At 32.9% G+C, this 16,852-nt stretch overlaps 1 protein-coding gene across 2 annotated transcripts in view; it reads left to right on the top strand.

Annotated features, from left to right (window-relative positions):
- The window catches only part of CEP57 (centrosomal protein 57), a 39,389-nt gene extending 23,657 nt beyond the window's left edge, over positions 1-15,732 (top strand). Inside the window, exons 3-11 of one of the 2 annotated variants that reach the window (XM_081281635.1) lie at positions 717-896; positions 1,267-1,388; positions 3,566-3,682; positions 4,253-4,330; positions 7,241-7,348; positions 7,896-7,973; positions 12,311-12,555; positions 13,032-13,176; positions 14,509-15,732. In XM_081281635.1, the coding sequence (XP_081137761.1) occupies positions 717-896; positions 1,267-1,388; positions 3,566-3,682; positions 4,253-4,330; positions 7,241-7,348; positions 7,896-7,973; positions 12,311-12,555; positions 13,032-13,176; positions 14,509-14,742 (1,307 nt within the window). In that variant the 3' untranslated portion in view covers positions 14,743-15,732. The remainder of the gene's footprint in view (positions 1-716; positions 897-1,266; positions 1,389-3,565; positions 3,683-4,252; positions 4,331-7,240; positions 7,349-7,895; positions 7,974-12,310; positions 12,556-13,031; positions 13,177-14,508) is intronic. The other variant, XM_081281636.1, reaches the window with a different exon arrangement.
- The last annotated feature ends 1,120 nt before the right edge of the window (positions 15,733-16,852 follow it).

Below are 16,852 nucleotides of genomic sequence, written 5' to 3'. Positions count from 1 at the left end.
AATCAATAAAAAAATAAATAAATAAATAAATTGACACTTAAGCAAAATGATTCTAAATTAATTGATAGGAATAGTTTTGAAACATTTTAAAGATGTCTGTAATATGGCAAGGTGGTGCCAACATTGAAGTTTATAAAGCTTTAATAATTAAGATACTTTCATAATATTAAAAATGCCAAAATAGATGAAAGCTCAGAAACTGTCTTGGGGAAGTAGATATAAATAATATCTCTATATATTGGTATATACATGAGTTTAGTATATGATAAATTTGATGTGTAAAGTTATTCCTCCAATAAAAATATTTTAGTTAATATTTAAATGTAAAAATGTATGAAACTAAGAATAATGAAAGAAGAAGATATAAAGTTTTTCTAATGTGAGATTGGGTTCTACATATAAAGTAAATACATAAAAAGTAGAACTTGAGAAAATACTAGATAAAACTATATGAAAAATCAGAAAACCTATATATTAAAATAACAATAAATACCAAAACTAGGGTTAAAGGAAGACAATAAAATAGAGGGAAGGAATCTTTTTCCCATAAGAATGGATAAAGGAAATTCTTGGAAAAGAGATTAGCCAAAAATGTATGCAAATATATTTAAACTTTAATTGATAAGCCAGATAACCAGAAAATCATGTTTCTATTTTTTTCAGTGATTTTCTTCATACCTATTATTATTTTATGGTATTTGCTTTATACTTGGCAGCCATCTTTTCTGCTCTGAAGAATCTTCAAGATAAGATCCGTCGCTTGGAACTTGAAAGGATTCAGGCAGAAGAAAGTGTGAAAACCTTGTCAAGAGAAACCATTGAGTATAAGAAAGTACTGGATGAACAGATTCAAGAAAGGGAGAATTCAAAGAATGAAGAATCAAAACACAATCAAGGTTTGTTTAATTCTGAAGGAATTAAATTCTGTCAAAATAAGTATTGTAAAATTATTCTGAAACTCCAAATTAGCACTTTCTACTAGTGTACATTGTCTTCAAAACAAAATTACATTATATTCCAGGTACATTTTAAGGAGTAAGTGCTGACTGATGTCATGCATTGTATTTACTATAAGGTAGATTTGACCAGCATATAAAAGTCAAAAAAAGCTTCTAGGGCAACTGCAAAGTAATTCAAAAAGTCTTCTAGGGCCACTGGGATATGCCATTTATATTGTAAACACGGTAGATCCCATTCCTATTAACTGCATGTTAAAACTATTCTATAGGTGAGCTGATTTCTACTTTTCTTATGTATTCATTTTAGAACTGACATCCCAGTTATTAGCTGCAGAAAATAAATGTAATCTTTTGGAAAAACAATTGGAATACATGCGAAATATGATAAAGCATGCAGAAATGGAAAGGACATCCGTCTTAGAAAAACAGGTATGGCACCTCACAGACTGATACTCAAGAACGGAACAGTTCTTCAGAAAATTCATTTAAATATAGACCTATTTTTCTCTTATGAGATATTTTAAAGTCACAATAACATAGTCTGCATTATAAAAAGTGTAAGTAATCATTTAACTCTCTGAACCTCTTAAATATGTCAAATGAAGCAGATTTGATGGTTCATGATTCTTTTATAACTCTTTACAATTGTTATTTTAACAAAATATTTCTGTTGTGTTACACCAAAGGTCTTTCATGTTTAAGTGACTTGCACATTTGTGAGAGGATGTTAGCATCTTCTATCTACAACATATTTTTTAAAGCATCCCTTTTTCCTGCTGTGACTGGAATTTGAATTTATCATGAACACCATGACTTCTGAATATCTTCACTTTATTCACAGTTCGTTTACATGCTTGACATGAAAGGTTCTTTGCAGTATAAAAGAGAAAAAGTATATATGCTTTCAGTTGTAGTTGTAGAGGCCAAACTTGGAAATATCTGAAAAATCATACAGCAATATTTGAAAGGATGTCTCATACACGTTCTACATCTCTTCACTGTGCTCCTGAGTTTATTATGGTGACCAAGTATTTTTGTTTCTAACTGGATGAAAAAGTTCTATCCATTCATTTTTGCTCTTTTAGTGTATTATTATTCTATGGTTTGTATTTCTTCCTTTGATCTATTTAAGCACTAAACAATTCTCAGTTTTTAAAAAATTATTTGATGTTTTCAAAAGTTAATCTTTTTGGTTCATCTACTCATTCCCCCTTTTGGTGTTTTCTTTAGGGGAGCATTTATTTTCTTTCTTACAGCAAACTCATATTCTTTGGAGTTTTGTTGGAAATTCCACACTTTCTAAATTATGTGGGCAGCCTTTATGAGGCAGATGTGCATTTGCCTTTGCTGTCACTTGATGGGTTTTCCTGATTTGAGGCCAGATTTTAGTTACTATATTGGTGTGGTATTCTTGCTTCATTGAGGTTTATACCTGATTACAGGAAGAAGATATCAGTACAGCAGTTAAGGTAGTGAGTTGCCCAGGTATAAACCTGCCCATCTTACGTGCCAGATCTCCTGTACTACCTCATGTGATATTTGACTTAAGTATTCCTTTATTTGCTTTTGGTTCTATGTAACACTTTATTATAATTTGCTGTGTTTTGTCTAACATTTCTGTGACAGGTGGGGTAAAGGGAAAGGGTATTGGTTTATTAAGAAAACTTTTGAGGTATCTTGACTAATGTACCTGGAAGATAACTAGTAGACAGAGAATAAATATCTTGATTATAGTTGTTGATTCATCAGTAAATTGTAAATACCATTTTTAATAAAGGTAGTTTAATAGAAATGGCACCAATACTGGAAGTAAAGTGTGGTTTGTGCTAATTTTTAAGTTAGTGTATTCTTCAAGAGCTTCAGATATGCACCAGAATGTATAGAAGAAAATTAGTAGTTCACACAAATTAATGATAAATTATTACCTTGTATTGTTTTTGTCTTTTTCGAAGTTCTTTTAGTATGATTTCCCATTGTCATTGACTTGCATATGAAGATACAGTGTTTAAAGTTCAGGTACTTAGCTATGACTTTCTTTTAATAGATCTTAATTTACTATATTTCCACTTCTTACCCTAGTAAATGGTTTACCCTGTCACTTTTGGTCCTTAAGTACATATAGAAAGCAGGCTTTTCAAACCTCTTACTCTAAATTTGAAGGAAAGAAGATTAAAAAAGAAAAACCATTTTAAATGAAATTTGGAGAGAATCTAAAAAGACACAAAACCTCTAATTATTGCCTTAATTAAGAGATTAACTACTTAAGAGTACCAAACTAATTGGTAATACTTACTATTTGTGCATTTACATGGCCTGTATGTCCAGGAAATCCTTGCTGTCCCAGGTGTAAAGACAGTCTCACTATGTAAAACCACATGTATATAAAATAATCTATAGGAACGTCAATATTCCCTTCAAATTATAAAATCATTATTTTATTCCCCGTGGTTTCAACCTAGTGTTATGTTCCTAGAACTTCTCTGTTTCTAAGTAGTTCTCTGAAAGGCCAGACAAAAAGCATACTGTGTATTCAAAGATATTCTCAGTGATAATTTCTGGTTTTTTGATCATCAAATTATCATACTATATTTAATAATATTTTCCAGGTTTCCCTAGAAAGAGAACGACAACATGATCAAACACATGTTCAAACCCAACTTGAAAAACTGGATCTTCTTGAACAGGAGTATAACAAACTTACCACAATGCAGGCCCTTGCAGAAGTCAGTGAATGTATCTTACTCAATGCATAATACTGGGTGACCTTTTTTTTAAATTAATTTCATATCACTGAATATTTATAGCAATAAGGGATCTTGTGGCAAAGAAATGTATAGGAGTTTCTAAAAAATAAAAAAGATTGGAGAAGAATATTCAATCTTAATGGGCATAAAGAAGTTCTTTTTATAATTTTTTAAAGATTAAATGGTAACTTAAGGCTTGCATCACTTGGTTTAAGTTGTTCTCTGCACTATTTTGTTTCACTTGGGAGGTATTTAATGCCACTAAGTGAAGTTTCAGGTTAACAGCATCAAAGTAACTTATCTACTTTCATGTAGACCTCTGTTTTTTGGCTATAGGTTTTATCTATAATTCTTTGCAGCTACCTCATAAATGACTATTAATTGATCACAAGAGTATGTCATGGATGCTGCTGAGCCCAGAGGCATTATTGGAGTGAACAAGTTTATATTAACCATGCTTAAAATTTATAACATTTCCTGTTTGATATATTAAAATTTTATAGATAAGATACTTTTCACTATTACACTTTTTGATATTTTTATCACTAGAAAAAAATGCAAGAATTGGAAGCAAAACTCCATGAAGAAGAACAGGAAAGGAAACGTATGCAAGCTAAGGCAGCTGAGGTAAGTTGAAATAGGATTACGTAGGCTTTACATTTTTACTATTCTGGATATAAATAAACAGTTGTATTTGGGTATTTTAGATTATTTGCTCTTTAGAATAGTACAGTATATAAATTCTCAGATATAATTTAAGGTAGAAAATTATGAACATATGTTTTAACAAAGAATGAAAATTTGAGTAGCTATTTAGCATGTTTCAAATTACACATAATAAAGTAATGTATCATATAAAACTTAGGTATCATGGGCAATATAGGAAATGATTGAAAACTATAATTGAATCTCTTAGCTTCTTGGACCAGGAGCAGAGGCACATGCCTATACTCCCAGCAACTTGGGAGGATGAGGCAGAGGATCGAAAGTTTGAGACCAGCCTCAGCAACTTAGAGACACACTGTCTCAAAATAAAAAATAAGAAGGGCTGTCACCGAAGTTCAGTGGTAGAACAACCCTGGGTTGTGCCAAAAACATACACACATAATACACACACACACACACACGCTTCTTGGGCTACAGATATAGCTCATTAGCAGAGCATTTATATAGCATATGTGAGGGTGTCCTGGGCTCGATCCCCAGCACTCAAAAAAAAAAATATGAAAGTAAAGAATAAACCACAGAAGTACTTCTTTTTGTAAGACAATCAAGAAGATATTAGTACAGCAGTTAAGATAGTGAGTTGCCCGGTAGCTAGTGACTCAAACAAGTTCACAAAGTTACCACATCAGGAAAATGAACCTATTTTAAGTTTTTTATTTTTTTCTACAGTGGTAACCAGGTTGAATAGGTGAGGCAATATGGATTCACAAAAACATTGAGAAATTTTTATAATTTCTAGAGATTTAGATTTGAAGTAAGTCTTAATAAAATATAACCTTTTGTGTTTTTTAAATTTAATTTTTTTTTATTAATTATGTGGTGCTGAGGATTGAACTCAGCCCCTCACATATGCCAGGCAAGCATGCTACCACTGAGCTGTGACCCTAGCCCAAATTTTTCTGATGTTAACTGGAGACTACCCTTTTGAGGTTATTTGGTCAGATATCTCTCAGATATTTTTCTCACTTTGCCAAGATCTTTATGTTGATGACATTTATGTGTACCTTTTCTCAGTATACAAGAAGTGGGTCCTGATTCCAAAATAATTAGGAGTTCAACCTGGCAAAGTGTCCTGGGCTCACCTCATAAACGTGATTACAGGAATATTAATGTTTCCTATTCTAGTTCTCTGAATGCATTAATTTAATATATTTTCAAATATTTACTTTTGGTTAATTTTTAAACTGATCTATTTCTTCTCATTGTGCTTTCTGAGATATGTAACCCATGTCTTTATTTTTGACATTCAACAAATTTTCTCTGCCTATTCTGTCTTTAGGGTAGGCTCCATGTCCTCTCTTATAGCATGCAAACCTATGAATTCTTGAATCCACTATATACGAAATACAAGATTTTATAAGTTCATTATTTTATGAAGTTTAAAAATTAATTCATGATACCTTGGCTTTCCTTTTCATTTAGCTGTCAAAAGTAAGGACCAAAGTACTTAACTGCTGAGTAATGTATTATCAGTAGAGGTTTTGAGTTACGATAGAACATTATTATTGTAGAACAATGACCAATGATATGTGGTTTGAAGTTAGCTAATTCTAATTTGTATAATCTTGGTCAAGCTAACCAATAAGAGCCTAGATTTTTCCATTGATAAAAGGATCTTCATTTTATATCTTAGTTTTGGAGAGATCAGATGAGATAAGTGATAATGAAACCCCCCAAATATGTTAAAATTCTGGCACACAAATATAAGACAACTGCCAGGTAAAACTAAATAAGCTAGAATTTTAAAGAATTCAGAAAAATTTTTTTGTTTTCTGTTCATGCTCATTGGCACAATAAGTCTTCTAGAGTAGTAATATTTTATTCATTATGTTCCATCTCGTCAATTAACTATGTATTAAGCATTGTTTATGTGAAAGTGTATAAATACTCTTGAGGGTAGGGATCTCAGTATTCTTTTGTCAGTGATTAGATTATTTTCCTGACATGTATAGTAGTGGAAAATAATAGAAATGGTCTGCTTCATTTTGTTCAGTCCATTGCTTCTGAGTGTTTGTTACAATTCCATCAGAATTTTCTGGAGAACTTTTAAAAATATAAATTTCTTTAACCAGGAAGTTTCAGAATCGGGTCTGAAGAGAAGCCTTGTAATCTTGAGTTTTTTTCAAATTCCAGACATTTTTTGATAGAGGCAGAATTAAAAGAATCGTAATTATAGACAAGTTTTTTAATATATTTTTAAGGAATGTTGAATGTTTAGGGGAAATTGATATAAAAAAAAATTCTTAGTAATTGCTTGTGGAATTTCTACCATAATGTATTATTTTAAATTAATGTAGATACCAAGCTTCTATAGAAAAAGTACTTGATAACATTTGCTAAAATAACTTCTGGTACTTTTGAACATACAATTCCAGTTCCTTTTTCTTACAGTGTATGAATTTTTAAGAAAAGGAAGAAGTATATTTTGCTTTCCAGCTGCATTGAGTCTGGCTTGCACTGTGGTAGATAACATCCTTGAAAAGAGTAGCTCTCAAACTATTAGTTTGGGCTTCTGTACATTGCATTTAACTTACTAGATGAAGTTTATGAAGCAACTACAAATAGTGGAGCTGTGGTTCTAAGCTTAGGAAAAGGACAAATTATAACATACAGTGCAGGGAAAAAGAAAGATTGGAGTTAATTTAACAAAAGTGAACAAGATTAAGATTGGCTCAAAACTTGGTTATCCAGCTATGTATTTTTTAGTCGGATACTAATGTTGGTTTTTAAGAGCTTTTACAGGGCAGATTTCAAATTTGAATCTTAACTTTTATTTCTGCATCATTAACTTGAAATTTAAATTTTTCCTAGTTGCAGACTGGTCTGGAAACAAATAAACTTATCTTTGAAGATAATGCAGCTTCATATGTTCCCAGTGCAAGAAAAATTAAAAAAAAGAAGTCAAAACCACCAGAAAAGGTATGAAAACAGAACCAGTCAGACAAAGTGCTGATTACTTGGTGTAATTTGTGTGAAAATACTCATAAACCGTGTGGTGCTACAACCTTGGGAGAGTGAATCTCTTTTATTCTCAGTTTCTTCACTCACAAGGTGAGGATAAATAATATTTACTTTTAACTTTTTACCCTGATAGTGAGATAATATATAAGGATACATTTCAGAACTATAGGACACTGTATAAATAATACTAAGTATTGCATTAATTACCTTTTGTTCTTATAATGCTTTATGTATCTGTATTTTGTTTGTTTGTTTATTTTACTTAGACTGTAACTGCTGTTTTGTTAGATAATTTTCCCCCCTCACCTTTCATAGGCTAAGATACATGTTCACAAGTTTTATTAGGGACTTGCTTAAGAATAAAATATCAGTATAGGTGAGGCAAGTTAAGTAACCCATGTAGTAAGCTGAAGTCTCAGGTTAGTGGTATATAGACAGGTTTTATCTTCATGTGAATAAATTAAATTTTCTTTTCTTTTCTTTTTTTTTTTTTTTTTTCATTCAGAAAGGTCCTAGAAACTATTTTGGTGCGCAACCACATTATCGATTATGCTTGGGTGATATGCCATTTGTGGCTGGAAAGGTGAGTTGGTCAAACTAGATTTTCTTTATACAACATACATGTTTAAGTTCCATGCATCTGTCTCTATACTTGTGAGTGGTGGAAACATTTATCTGTTCCCATTTACCAGTGTGGATCATAGTAATCTAAGAATGAGAATGAAACGGGGATAAAAGTTATTAAAGCACATTCTTAAACCATTTCTGGTTTAAGAAGATGTCATTTCAGATAAGGGTCAAGGAAATAAGAAATAGTATATTTGTAGCATTTGACTTGAGGGGAAGGTATTGGGAATTGAACCCAGGGGCACTTAACCACCAAGCCACCTCCCCAGCCCATTTTTTATATTTTATTTGGAAACAGGATCTTGCTAAGTTGCTTAGGGCTTTGATAAGTTGCTGAGGCTGATTTTGAACTTGCAATCCTTCTGCCTCAGCCTCCTTGGCCACTGGGATTAAGGATGTGCATCACCACACCCACTTAGCATTTGATTTTTAGTATCAACCCTATTGATTTATACTTTGATATAATTAGATGTTTAAGTAAATAGCACATCCTGTTTGTCCTCATATCCATACCATACGTGGGACTGATTCTTCAAGAAATCATCATAAAAACTTGAATCTTAGGTTCCTTTAGCGCTTAAATGTAGTTGATAATTTTGTCAAAAACTTGTTAGTTTATACTACTTTTTTTGTGATTTGTTTGTATAATTGGTTGTTTCATGTTTAGGTGGCTTGATTATCCACCTGGATTGTCAATTTTAGAGGCTTGGATAACAGATGTTACTTTGAATTTTATTTGCTTGTTTATTTATTTTAAACCCACAGCAAACCCTCAGCAAAAGCTTGGAGAATGAATTACAATCCCACCTTTTTAGCTTTTGCTTTGTAGGTGTGTGGGGTACAGATTATTTACAAATATTGTCATTGTTCTCCTTTGCCATAAATTCAATCTCTTATTATATTTTAGTCAATTTTTTACCTATTCTTTTATCTCCTCTTCTCACCAAGCTCTTTGTTTTGCTTTACCATAGCATCTTTGAGTTTCTTAAGGGCTAATTACATCAGAATCACACTGAACATAGTTTTGAAAAGCAGATTATGAAGCCCCACTACAAACTTACTGAATTAAAATAATCAGCATATTGGGCCCAAAATTATTTTTAATCTGCTCTCTAGTCAGTTAAATTTGGTACCCACTTAGTAACATTCCACACCAATATTTTACTTGCGTAAACATCCAAACCAATGGTTGTGTTTGAATACTTCTAAGACACTCCAATCAGCTCTTACCATTTCTTCTTTTTTTTTTTTAATTTTAATATTTATTTTAGTTTTCAGCGGACACAACATCTTTGTTTGTATGTGGTGCTGAGGATCGAACCCGGGCCGCACGCATGCCAGGCGAGCGCGATACCACTTGAGCCACATCCCCAGCCCAGCCCTTACCATTTCTGAACATTATTTTAGAGTTTCTCCTTAAAATGAGTTGAATTTTATTACTTTGTAAATTCTGCCTGACTTATTTTCTGCCATTAGTCATCCATATATAGGAAAAATGAATCTTTGATTACTAGAAAATTTGGATTTTTAAAGATAGCTTTATTTCTCTTCTTACCTCCTTATTTTTTTCTAGATTACAAAATATTTTCTTTGGCTGTTCTTCAGGTTTTTCTTCAGCTGTTCATCATAATTATGGTTTTGTATTTCTTTACCACTTCATCACACTCTTCCTTTTAAAATTGAATATAGCCTTCTAACTGTGGTATGATAGGCTGCCAGAGAACAGAATTGTCATGTTCTGAATTATCTACTAATTCAAACTACCACCTCACTTTTTTTAGGGGAAGACATATTATTCCTTTCACCATTGATTATAGAGTCAACTATTGCATCTGCCACTTTAGGTCCTCTGCTTGTGGATTTGTTTTTCATTGAGAATTTTTAATCAAACTTTGAACAAATAGATTCATGCTATTTCACATTAAATATGTTTCAGTATTCCATCCCAAATTTGATTGCCTGTCATTGGTAATTCTCATTGAAGTCATTAATAACAAAGGCAGAACAGATAGATTAAAAGAAAGGGCTTTTCAACTTGAGCTCTCTCCATTTGATGTTTTTATTTGGATTCTTTTTTTATACATGACAACAGAATGCATTTTGACACATTGTAAACAAAGGGAGCATGACCTCTCATTCCTCTAGCTGTACATGATGCAGAGTCACACATCATGTGTGACACTGGTTGTGTAATCATACAGGTATATAGGGTAATAATGTCTTGTCTTATTCCATCATCCTTTCTACCCCTACATCCCCTCCCCTCCCCTCCCCTTTCTCTGCCCAATTCAAAGTTTCTTCATTCTTCTTTAGCCCCTACCCCCCATTATGGATCATCATCTGCGTATCAGAGAAAACATTTGGCCTTTGATTTTTCTGGGATTGGTTTATTTTGCTTAACCTGATATTCTCCAGTTCCATACATTTACCTGCAGATGCAATAATTTCATTCTATTCTATTGTGTATACATGCCACGTTTTCTTTAAGCATTCATCTTTTGAAGGGCACCTAGGTTGATTCCATAGTTAAAGTATTATAAAATGAGCTGGTATAAACATTGAGGTAGCTGCGTCACTGTAGTATGCTTATTTTAAGTCCTTTGGGTATAAACCAAGGAGTTGGGTAGCTGGGTCAAATGGTGGTTCCCAGAGAGATTATACAGTCACTGTACAGTTTCTCAGTCTATCTGATAAAATGACCAGTTTTTATCTTTAGTTACATATCATCTTAGATAATGTCTTTGTAAAATATAATAAGAGTGAATTACTAGAAAAATAAGGACATAAAATACAAGTCTCAGTTATGACTAGATTCAACAGACAAAGTAACATTATTAAATGGAACAGTAGAAGGAGCAAGAGAATTTAGATCTATTTGTTGTATATTGAAAGTGTACATGTGGGGCCGAGTGTGGTGGCAAACGCCTATAATCCCAGTGGCTTGGGAGGCTGAGAATCGTGAGTTCAAAGCCAGCCTCAGCAAAAGCGAGGTACTAAGCAACTCACTGAGACCCTTGGGGTCTCTAAATAAAATACAAAATAGGGCTGAGGATATGGCTTAGTGGTCATGTGCCCCTGAGTTCAATCCCTGACACACACAGCCAAAAAAAGTGTACATAGTAATAGTGAATATGCACAACAGGTTATGAGCAAAACAGTGATTATATTGATTTACAAATATTGGACCACATTTGCATTTCTTGAATAAACGCCACTTGGATGTGGTGTGTAATTCTTTTTATATACTACTTCATTCAATTTGATGATTAACAACAGAAACTAAGCACAGTGACTACCAGAGCTGGCTGATCAGAATCAACTTTGAACACTTAAAAATACAAATTTCCAAGTCCTGACCACATGCTGATTAAGTTTGGAAACTTGCATTGGAATCTGCATTTAAAACAGCTGTCTAATGATGCTTGTGGAGCCAAGCAAGCCCAGCCATCTACTTATAAACTGGAATAGAATATTTGGATTGTTGTTTATTGTTCAAAATTTGAGAAGCTTACCAGTTTTCCTCTTCATGTAGTTTATGTGACAGATAAGTATTTAGGGCTTCCTACTGTTCAAGGATGGAAAAATTAATACAGTAAATCTTGACCACCTGGAACTACACTGTTTAATAGAAATGAAATTACTATATTGTGGTTAATGCTATAATAGGGATATGTAGAAAGTGTTACGAATGATCTGAGAAATGAACCAATTATTACCTGGCAATTAGAAAAACCTTTAAAAGTGATGTATTCAAACTGGGTCTTAAAGAATGGTATAAGTTACTACACAAAAGAAATGTTATCTGCAGATAGGTCTTAAAGAATGGTATAAGTTACTACACAAAAGAAATGTTATCTGCAGATATGACTTGTTCACAAAATAGAAATAAGGAGGTGGTACAACACAAAGCCAAAGAGTATTTAAGTTGCATATCAGTGGTATTTTCCATGCTGAGGACTTTCTCATCGGGTTTAATCAAATGATTTCAAATAAAACAGCATACTTAAAATAATAATTTTAGGAGGATAACTGATACACCTATGATGTTAATGACATGAGAGCAAGTAAAACCAATTGGGATGTTCTTCTGATAGTTAGAGGTTGGTGCATAACAGTAGGATGGAGGCAGAGAAATGTATTGGAGATATTTTGGAATTTGCATCCAGGAGATTTGGTTAAGTAATTTACTATAGGCTAGGAAATTTTATGTTGGAGATTTACTTTTACCCGGGTTGGGATTGAAAAACAGAAATATAGGATGTACCTTCAATTAACTTATAATTTTCTCTCCAGTCCACCAGTCCTAGCCATGCTGTAGTAGCCAATGTTCAGCATGTCTTGCATCTGATGAAACAACACAGTAAAGCCTTGTGTAATGACCGAGTAGTCAACAGTGTTCCTTTGGCAAAACAAGTATCTGTATCTTCACGAAGTAGTAAAAGTAAGAAGTCTGTAACACCTTCCTCCTCCAGCACCATTAATGAAGAGTTGTCAGAAGTCTTACAGACTTTGCAGGATGAATTTGGGCAGATGAGCTTGTGAGTTTTAATTTTTTTGTTTTTTAAAATATATTCAGTCTTATTGTTTTTTAGTTTCTTGGTTACTTTAGTAATCATAGTTTTGCTTGTTCAAGAAATATTACTGAACATAATCTTATGTCAGCCAATTTATAGGTAATTTAAATTAATTTAATTAAAATTACTAGTAATTCAACAAATATAACTTATGAGTAAAGTCTTCCTTTTCTGATCCTGTTAAATGTTTTGAAGTACAAGGTTTTTACTGAAGTTTTATTTCATTTTTTTGAGAGCTTGATATACATTTATGTTTATTTAAACTTTACTAATGAGTTAGGATGAATATCTGAACTTTGTCTAGAATTTCCTTTCTACATATGTAGTCTGTTAAACTGAGTCATTTTTTTAACACACAGCAGTGACTCTATGGTAAGATATAATGAACCTAACCATAAAACAAGAAACTTAATATAGTCTTCCTTTTGATTTGTATATAGTGATCATCAGCAGCTTGCAAAACTTATCCAGGAGTCACCAACCATGGAATTAAAAGATAATTTAGAGTGTGAACTTGAGGCATTAGTGGGAAGAATGGAAGCAAAAGCCAACCAAATAACTAAAGTCAGAAAATACCAAGCCCAGGTAACTCAGTTGTCCTTCACTGAAGTTTAATAATTAAAACATATTTTTCTTCAAATGTATTAATAATGACACAAAGTGGGTCATAAAGAACTACCAGAGACACTTCTTTACAGAAGAATTGAGTTTATTAAACAATGAGTATTAAAATTAGTATTAAGTGGGTTAGCAAAGAAATGTTATCTTTAGTTAGAATGGATTTCATCATAAACCAGTCATGGTATTTACTAAGTGCAGTGGTGAAATCATACTCAGGGTTTCCATGCACAGAAAAACACAATGATTTGTGTATTTAGAGATTACTGAGACTGCTAAGACTAAGGGGATGAGATCAGGGCCCTAAAAGACTGAGTTCACTTAGGCTGTTAGGCTTATCAAAAATGGTTGTCACAGGGTCAAGACAGTATTTGGAGTTGGGCAGAGGTGCACAAATTTGATGTTTGTTTTAGAAATAGAAATATCAGGGCTACTTGGTGCTGGATAAAGTATGGAGGGAGATTTATTATGAAAGATTGTGGTTTCAGAGATGTGACAACTACTTATTGATTGGTGTGATATGATACACACAGTGCCAAAGTGCTTTAAGAATGTTATCTAAGGACTTAAAACTAAAGTACTTAGCCCAACTAGTTCACTGGTAAATGGCAGAACTGGAATGCAAACATGGGATCCAAAATGTGGTCTTTTAAAAAAGTACTATTTCCAAAGTTCATGTTAAAAAAAAAATAGAAGCATACAATTACTTCAGAGTATTGTTCTAATATGTTTCTCATACAGCAGACTTGGCTTTATTCTAATGAAAAACCAACATGCAAACAGTAGTTTTGCTAGAATAAAAATAAAGCTCCTTTATTTTAAATTATTTGAAAAATAATGAATTAAAAATCCTTTTCATATTGCTAAGTTACCACTACATTTCTTCATCTATCTGCAGATTGCCTCTTGGCCTCTCACACTAGTTTCTACAATGCTCTTCTCCCCCATCTGCCAAAGTCTTTCTCATTTTTCCCTTCCCAGTGTCTCATTTTTTGCCTCCTAAGTCCTTTCCTCAGTTTTCCTTCTAACCCACCTATTCTGGATTTGGGTAGTGCTGCCTTAAATTTATGATAAAGAACTGGAATTGATGTGTGTACTTTTGTTCATTTTTAATACTGTTAAATATTTTAAGTACTGAGTATTAAATGACGAGTGCCATAGACTTCAAGCTGTTAAAAATACATACCTAGAATGTATTTTTTGAGTTTTTGTTAATGTGAGAGTTATTTTAAAAGTACTCATCAGAAGAAAATGTTTTCCTTAAATTCTTCTTTTCCCTACCTTGCTTATTTGGTTTAGCTAGACAAACAGAAGATAGAGAAGCAAAAGAAAGAATTAAGAGCTAACAAAAAGACTCTCGATGAAGAAGGAAATGTCAGCAGCCGTTCTTCTGGAGTCACAGGGACCACAAGTAAGAAGGATTTTGCCAAACAGAGACCTGGAGAAAAAAGCAGGAAAAATCTTCAGTTATTGAAGGACATGCAAACCATACAGAATTCATTACAAAGCAGTAACTTGTGTTGGGATTACTGATTCCTCGTGCCAGGTCATAAATTTTATTCAGATAATCTGTACCTCATCAATCAGATGTTGACAATTCACTTTCCAGGTTTCATACTCACTTATGTTAAAATTAATAGCAGGTGTTAGGGGGCCCAAGCTTCATTACCCAGTCCTGTGTTATGCAGAACAACTGTGAAATCATTTCAATGGAAACTAAGGGAATTTTAAGGCCTAAGAAGCCCCTGTTTCTTTGAAATGAATTTGCTACAATGACAATATTGCACCTTCACAAATTACCGGGTGGCTTTTTTTTTTTTTTTTTAACTTGTGGGTATGATTTTTTTAAAAAATAGTTCTTCATTCAAATTAGGTTTAAATTTTCAAAATATGAGGCTTTTCCATAGCACCGTTTGCTAGAAAAGTCTCTTTTAAATCTTCTGGCATAAAGTGCCCACTTCCCTTTTCCCTTAAAACCATTAAATACACTTTGTTTCAACTATTGATGGAGGTTTTCATATTTAAATATTTATATATTTAAGAGGATTTGGGTTATTGTTTTTTTTTTCTTTTTTGGTATTTCAAACATTGATCAGTATTGAATGCACTTGTATTGCTTTTTAATCCACTCTTTTATTTAAAGATCAAAGCAATCATTTTAAGCTAACTACCCGTAAGATTTATGAAAGCATTTTTTAAAGTGTAAACAAATTGTTAATGAGATTTTTGAAGAAAGTGAGAATGAGAGAGAAGGGAGATGTTGTGAAGCACACACATCTGCAGTTTTTATATATACCCATTTGTAATCATGTTATTCAGTCAAGGCATTGTGATATTTTTAAATCTTGAAACCCAGAGAACCCCATGAATATTTGCTTTCCTTTTTCTGTACAGTATGAGCAAAATAACTGTACACACAAAATTTTCATTTTAATGATGTTGTTATAATTTTGAAAAGATCAAGACATGTTACCTTTTTATAAATTTGCCATTCATGCAATAAAGTAAACTTTTTTAAGGAAACACTGAAACTTTCCTTAACAGCCTATTAACTAAGGCTTTATTTATTGTAAACTCTCAAAAATGCATTTCAAAATAGGACATTAGTATCTTGATTATAAGAATATTAATATTCAATACTTAAATGTTTATCATTTCAATGCTTTCACAAGAAACTAAGCCCAACAAGATTGAATTGCCTCATGGTATATGAGATACTCTAAAAGGGCTAATTAACATGTTAGCCACATATTAAGGGAATTCTTTTCATATGCCTCTCCTTGAATTGAGATGGAGGTTAAGGATTATACCTACACAGCATGACTTATTCTAGTACCTGAACATTGACCTTGTCAAGCCTCTTATTGAATTAATTTTTCTACAGCTAGAGTTCTTAATTTAGTGTCCTATATACTTATTTTGTGAACCTCCTGAGAGTGCATGTAATCATTTGCTTACACATGTGATTTTCTGATGAGCAGGTTTGTAGTCATTGAATTGACAACAGTGAGTCCATAGGTGGTGAGAAATTGCTCTGGTAACATGGTAAATATTTGTGTCTCAGCCATCATTTCAGCTATTAAACTTTTGTTACTCTTTGTTTGAATTTCAGGTCATTAAATTGTATGGCCATCATTTGAATGATAGTAAATACAAATCCTAATTAGGAGAAGAGTGATTAAATACTGCTAAATCCCACCCCATCCTTTGGTTGGGATTCAAACTGTATCCTCTCCAGTTTTCTTACCTGAGAGTTTACAGTAGGGGAACACATCCATCCACTGATGGTGTACTAGCGCTTTATTACAGTGCATTTCAATCTTAACTATCTTCTGTGTCTACAGTGCCAACAAGGATACCAAACTGAGTAATCAAGATGTCTTTACAGGCTGGTGGCAGACATCCAAGTTGTTTTTCTGAATACAGTGTGGTGAATGCAGCGGTTAACAGGAAGGTACACAGTGCCATGGCAGATCATGACAGAGAAGGTGTGATGAATGGAAGTAACTTGCTGGAGGAAAAGATAACTTCTAGAAACAGGACTGAGTCACAAGAGGTAACAGTTGGTCTAGGTCAGTAAGATAGAAAAACAAAAGCGGCAGGTAGGAATATGAGGTTTACATGGGAGAATTGTGAATAAGTA

This window comes from Spermophilus citellus (genome assembly GCF_964194105.1).
Source record: "Spermophilus citellus genome assembly, chromosome: 2".
In the NCBI taxonomy this organism is placed as follows: Eukaryota; Metazoa; Chordata; class Mammalia; order Rodentia; family Sciuridae; genus Spermophilus; species Spermophilus citellus.
The sequence above is the reverse complement of the archived record's forward strand: the minus strand, read 5'-3'. Positions and strand labels throughout refer to the sequence as shown.